The 6,440-nt window shown below is 36.3% G+C and overlaps 1 protein-coding gene across 1 annotated transcript; it reads right to left on the minus strand.

The window, feature by feature from the left end:
* Positions 1 to 342: 342 nt before the first annotated feature.
* Positions 343 to 6,108, minus strand: LOC140857808 (zinc finger protein GAI-ASSOCIATED FACTOR 1-like). The gene is made up of 3 exons (XM_073257000.1): positions 5,904 to 6,108; positions 3,626 to 4,022; positions 343 to 1,210 (listed from the first exon to the last, which is right to left on the minus strand). The coding sequence occupies exons 1-3, from the start codon at positions 6,106 to 6,108 to the stop codon at positions 343 to 345; spliced, it is 1,470 nt and encodes a 489-aa protein (XP_073113101.1).
* Positions 6,109 to 6,440: the final 332 nt, after the last annotated feature.

The following is a 6,440-nucleotide window of genomic DNA, read 5'->3' on the forward strand; positions in this document are numbered from 1 at the left end:
CCAAGGCATGCCAAAACAAAGAAAATATGTGCATTAACTTCGAAACGCACTCATCCCATATGAATTGATCTTTGTGACACTTGATGCTTTACCATCAACTAACATAATTTGCAACAATAACTCAAGAAGCGGTAACATTATTTCCAAACCATCCACAATGATACTTCATACTCTTGCACCTAAGAAAGACTTCGTCTCTCATGGTCTATGCCGCAGTTCACTAAAACCACCCATAAATGAAACAACACACAAATATAGAGAGAGATAAAGAGAGATCCGCAATTATAATCAAGCACAGTAAAAATACCACCTGAACTCTTAGATTGTAGGCCCATGGGCCATCTAATGCTGAAATGGATGGAAAACCTCCAATCTTTGCTGATGACCAATTCCTCCATATTCTATTGCTTGTTGTGGCTTTTGCCAATGTAAACTCCTCTCTTCTCCAACACCTAAGAAGTCCACCATCGTCACATGCCCCCCACCCGGCCCACCGTCACCACCATGCTCCACATTCCTCAATAAACCATCATCATGACCAATCATCGGCATTCCGATAGGTCTAAACAAACCGATATGATTCACCGAAGGATCATAAAACTGATTAGTAATCCCTCCATTGATCCTAACCAGCTGAGACTGCTTGCCTTGTGACCGCTGCATCTGATCAAACAGCCCATGGGCCTCCGTCGGGCCATAAGGCCTTGAGCCAGAGGCCCGGTCAGGCCCAGCCATTATAGAGGGAAAGCTCCCATGCATCATGGTGGAGCTAATGGTGTTCTTACTAGCAGTTGCACCAATTTGGGTCGCCTTCTGTAAAAGAGCAGTCGCCGACATGTGGATTGAGCCAGCCATTGACTGACCAATATTAACATCACCAAGCTCATTGAAGGCCATTGGGCCACTCCCGCTCAGCCGAAGGCTTGAGGAGGGAATGATCCTTGGGCTATAGAAGGTTTCGGCCATGTCGACATATTGAAAGGAAGTCGGCAAAAGGTTGCTAGAGAGGGTCCTAAGTGGTGGACTCTTGACGTCATTGTGGCTGAGGCTGGAGAGGCCGATGGGGATGGCATTGGTGTTGATGGGCATTATGAGATTGGGAGCTTGGCCTTGTAAGCTTGAGGTCATGGTGACCATGAGTGGTTGGTTTAGCTTGTTCTCTTGGACTAAAGCATCACAGAAGACCCTATGAGTGATGAAGCTCTCTCTCCTGTGAAATACAGCAAAACAGTTTAGAACTTTACAAGGCGATACTTTTTGGCTTGAACTAAACAGTACAATAGTTTTAACTTGATAATACTGATGAAAAATTATCTTGGAAGCCTGTTGTGGAAAAGGGATGGGTTTGAATCCTAGAGCCATTTCTAACATGGAACCTATTAGACTTAAATATGGATATATGTATATGTATATATGTGTGTGTGTGTGTATATATGTATATATATATATATATATATATATATATATATAGTCTAATAATGTGGCTAACAAAGACAGTGTATCAAAGGAAATATCAATCATCTTTGGACTAGTACAGTAACAATGGTAAGCATGCTGAACCGAAAAAACTGAATATGGCCTCATTGTGCCTCTAGATGAAGCGGCCAAGTAGGCAAAGTTTTGTCGGTGCCCAACATGAACCTACATATACTGAATCCAAGCTTTACTTGACAAACATAACAAACCAAGGGACGTCCATTGGGCAATTGAACAGATTTTTCCTGAGCAAGTTCCAATTTTTTCCCTTTTTTGTAAAATATTCAGGCATGTGCAAGTGCATTTAGATAAGAAATCAACAATCAGAATGAGTCTGGTGTAACTTAGTTTGGAGAGAGATAATATGAATTAAAGATGAGATGGAAGAGGTATTTAGGAGAACTGGACATTATTTTCTAATATTTACATAAATATGCCATCAAACCTGGTTTTTCAACAAAGTTTTACCTCAAAAATAATGATAATCTTAATAGATATGTGGGATCAACAATTTTTGTTTAGTATGATATAGGTCAAGCAAGATAAAAATCCAAAATATAGATTAATGTTTAATGACAGAAATGATGTCCATATATAGTCATAAACCTTGATGACAGAAATGAGCACAAACTATAGGGAAAAGCCTAACCTAATCAACAATCAACTATAAATAGTGGAAAAAGGCTAGATAGTTTTGATTATAGGTTGGCTTAACTAAACTACCATCTGCATGTCATGACTAATCAAACTTTACAAGGCTGAACATTAGAACCAACCAAAAGCAAACCAAAGGTATATAATTAGATAGCTGCGAAGTCTAATGGCAGCAATTGGCATTTTGTTCTCCTTGTATTCAACTTATGCAAGTTCAGAAACACATGGAACTCCCATAAAATAGCTCATAGGGTGCAATTGGAGAAGCAGCTAAAATGACTGCAAGCAAAGTTCATTAGTCCCATGTTTTTTATTTTAATAAAAAGGGGGTAGCTCTGCTACCTCCTGTCATCAAAAAAAAAAAAAAAAGTCCCATACAATATAGTTGGAGTTGCTGTTTAATTTTATGCGACTCAAAGTTACTTAGCATTTGTAGTTTAGAAACCATAGGGGTGTGAACAAGTGAAGTCCGGGTTGTGAATATCCACTTTGTCTATATCAAAGGTGACGAGCATGTGAGCTAATAAACAAAGTTGGACATCATATTCTGCATGGAGAGGCTAGCAGTTCACTTTCCCTGTTTGCCCTTTATAAATAAGCTCAAAGTTTGAACTTGAAAAGGACCTCAGGATTAGGTCAAACTTTTTGAGCTCACACGTGGCCCAAAAATCAAATACATGGACTTTTTGCCACCGCAATCAAATTTATCTATTTATAAACTTGACCCAAATATTTCAAACTTTATGGACTTGATGTATCTCTTATATGGCAAATCACACTAAATCTACTTTATGGATTTTTTGGTAGATATTCCTATTCAATTTTGTAATATTTTATTTTCTTACTCTTACAAATGTACTTATGCTCAAATAATTTAAAATATCTGATTCAAAAAAGAAAAATAAAAATAAAAATTTGCTCTTTTGATTATTCCATGCCATCTTTCTATTTGCCATCCTCATCAAGATGGTTAAATAATGCTGTCATCTATCACTGATAAACAGTTGGACTAAGAAGTGAAATTAAATTATCATATCTCCAGCTCTATTCACTACTAGAAAAAGAGAATCTGAAGTATAAATGGCATGGTGGATTCCTAATTTTTTTTTTTTTTTTAAATTTCCATGTTTCATCCTAATCCTTCATTGCATTCATGCTAAGTTCAAGAATTTTTGTCAAGACAACTAATTTCCAACAGAACACTAGTCCAAGGAAGAGTGCAAGATTTCATTCCCTTAACATTATTGCTTGGTTTTATACATACAACCTCTGAAAGCGTCCAACTTGGTCAAAGTACACTTATTTGGACAATGTGCCAACTCCAGCACATGCCCCATGACCAAGTTCCAGAAGAATTGATCTTAGGATGTCAATCTCTAACATAGTCACAATCAACTACTGTTTTTCTAAGAATGAGCTGTTAAAAATTTCTCTACAAGTAACTATCTTTCATCTACTACTCAAAAAATAGAATGAACAAGGAATGTGAGTTAACCTGGAGAAGATGGTGCCACAGTCGCACTTGTACTCTCTAGTTCCACAGATCTTGGAGTGAGCCTTCCAATCTGACTGTACTGCATACTTCTTGGAGCATTTGCCACAATTCCATTTCTTCTCCCCATGCTTTCGGCAGTAGTGCTTCTTGATTCCGGTGAGATCACCGAGGGCACGACTCGGGTTATGATGCACACATGTGGGTTCAGGGCATACATACACTCTCTTTCGAATTTTGATGCTTGTTTGTGGCCTTAACTTCCACGGAAGGTTGTGGCATCGACGGTGTAATTGGAGGTTTTGGTCCCTTTGGAAGCCCTTGTGGCAAATTTCACAAATAAAGCGATTTGTTGCCATTAGGGTTTTTGGTGATAAAGCAATTACCTCTGCAGTCGGGTCTACATTTTATCAGTGAGAGATGTCAGCATCTGTATCACTACCTTCATTTCCTACTTTATGCAAAACTATGTAATGATGTTATATTTATTTATTTTATTTCCTTTGGCACTAGAAGTTGATCGTCTTATAAATATACTAATAAATATATTTATTAAATTTCGTTAGTGAAATTTGTTATGATGGTGAAGTTTTGGCCGACACATTCACAATCTTGCAAATTATGACAAGGTAAAGATTGAAGTTTCTTTTCTTCATATAGTTTATGAACTTTTTCTCAGTATCACAAAAATATACGATATATATATATATATATATATATATATATATATATATATATATATATATATATATATTATATATATATATATATATATATATATATATATATATATATATATATATATATATATATATATATATATATATATATATATATTATGTGTGTGTACACACATGTACACATTTACATATCATTTATATGTATATATATACATGCATGCATGCAAACACACATAGGCACATACATACATACATACATACATATATATATATATATATATATATATATATATATATATATATATATATACATACACACACTACAAAAGTATCGCTGTGACAATTGACCTATATGAAGCATGTAGAAGGGGAATTAGCTGCAGACGATTTGCACAAACTTATGATTTCAAAACAAATTCATCACAGATATGGTGCAAATAGTCAAGTAACCTGTATGAATCTTCTTACTGGAAACGGAAGTTTGATGGAGATTATTTTCTTGTTCTATCAGAAAACAAGCAAAAAGGGATCTGGATTCTTCTTAACCACCATGTGATGAGAGCAAACATGAGCACGCTGAGTGCTTTTCTTCTTTTAAAGAAAAGATGAGCTTTATAGTAAATTAATCTCAAAGACAACTCGCATACAGATTGCCAAAGCTTACCCATATTAATGATTACTCATCATATAGATTGCCAGAGTTTAACATTATTGTGGGTGCTTCTCAGATTTATGATTTTTCTGGATCGTGTATTGGTACAGTGCACAAAAATAACATACGCAAGATTTCTTCTTCTTTTTCTTCTTTTGTTGGTAAAAGCACATAAGACTAATTCTATTTACCTGGGCATACAAACGGTAATCTATAAGATGTGGTTTAGAAAATTAAAGATGGCAAATATATCCTATTCTGAGTTCGTGAAAATGGAAATAATTTTTTTCCTTGTGATGGATCAGCTTAAAAATATTTTACTATCTATAGATGTTATTACAGATGTGAAGCAGCTAGCAGTGGAACAAGTTGAAGAGCTGGCATAACGCTGATGGAAGTCGTCATGTAGAAAATAATTATTGGTTTTTCCCACAAAAATTTAATTGGAATCATCACATAACTTCAAAACAAGAGATCGCAAGTGGAGGGACGTGACCATATAGATAGAGGAGATCGCTAGTATCCTTGTACCAAAACACGGACAACTAAGAATATTTTTTGGTTGAAGTTTGGGAATAGCTGAGGATATACCAAAAGAGAGTCAGAAGTCTAACTTCTATCCCCATCCTAGTTATCAAATATGCTACTCAAAAACAAGTTCATTGAAACCAGAAACAGTTCACTAGTGATTTTTGTTTTATGTTCGTCAAAACAAATGAGATGAGCACGAGCTAACAGTCACTGCAGTTATTAAAATTCCTGACCAATAATTCAACCGTTTTACTTACTCAAAAAAAAAAAAAAAAACAAATAATTTTTTCTCCAGTTTAAATCTTTTTTTTTTTTTTTTAAATCATTCTGAGCTTGAAACCTTTGCTTGGTTCCATGATTCTGATTTAAGAGGAAAAGAAAGAAAGTACGAGGGGATGAAAGAATTTTAGTTAACCACCTGGAGTTCCAGGGAGGTTCCGTTTCTTCTTGATGGGCGGCGGAGGGAGTTGCGAGGTTGAGACACTACTGTTAGCTCCGGCAGCCGACATACCATGGCGTATATGGTGATGGAGCTGCTGTTGTTGATGGTGCTGGTGCACTTCATCCTTTCCTGTATTGGTCCTAAAGGAGAAACTCCCACCATCTCCAGTTATGTTTGTCATGAATAACAACTCTTTTCTCTCGCTCCTTTATCCTTGCTCTCTTCTTATTTCCTTGTTTTCTTCGCTCCTCTTCCTCTCTCTCTTACTTCTCGTTGGTGGTGCTATTGGGTGGTGGTGATGGCAAGGGGGAAGGAGGGGAGGATCTGTGGGTAATATCCTTTCTTTTGTTGGATGGGAGGCCACACAACGTGTTTTTCAAAATGGGATTCGGTATTTATTTCTTCTGTTTATTTAATTTAGTTTGGCCACGGAGGAAGACAAAGTCTTCAATTAACTTAGGTGCATTGTTGAAATCTTCTGATTGCAACCGTGACTCCTATAATTCCTTCTTA

The sequence above is a fragment of the Elaeis guineensis genome, chromosome 5 (assembly GCF_000442705.2).
Source record: "Elaeis guineensis isolate ETL-2024a chromosome 5, EG11, whole genome shotgun sequence".
NCBI lineage: Eukaryota > Viridiplantae > Streptophyta > Magnoliopsida > Arecales > Arecaceae > Elaeis > Elaeis guineensis.

What these genes read in the sequence shown, in the direction of transcription:
- LOC140857808 (XM_073257000.1), bottom strand. Translation starts at nt 6,108, where the DNA reads ATGACAAACATAACTGGAGATGGTGGGAGTTTCTCCTTTAGGACCAAT. An exon ending in GAACCTCCCTGGAACTCCAG is followed by an intron (nt 4,023 to 5,903) that starts GTGGTTAACTAA and finishes GATAAAATGTAG; the next exon opens with ACCCGACTGCAGAGGTAATT. An exon ending in TGTGGCACCATCTTCTCCAG is followed by an intron (nt 1,211 to 3,625) that starts GTTAACTCACAT and finishes TGTATTTCACAG; the next exon opens with GAGAGAGAGCTTCATCACTC.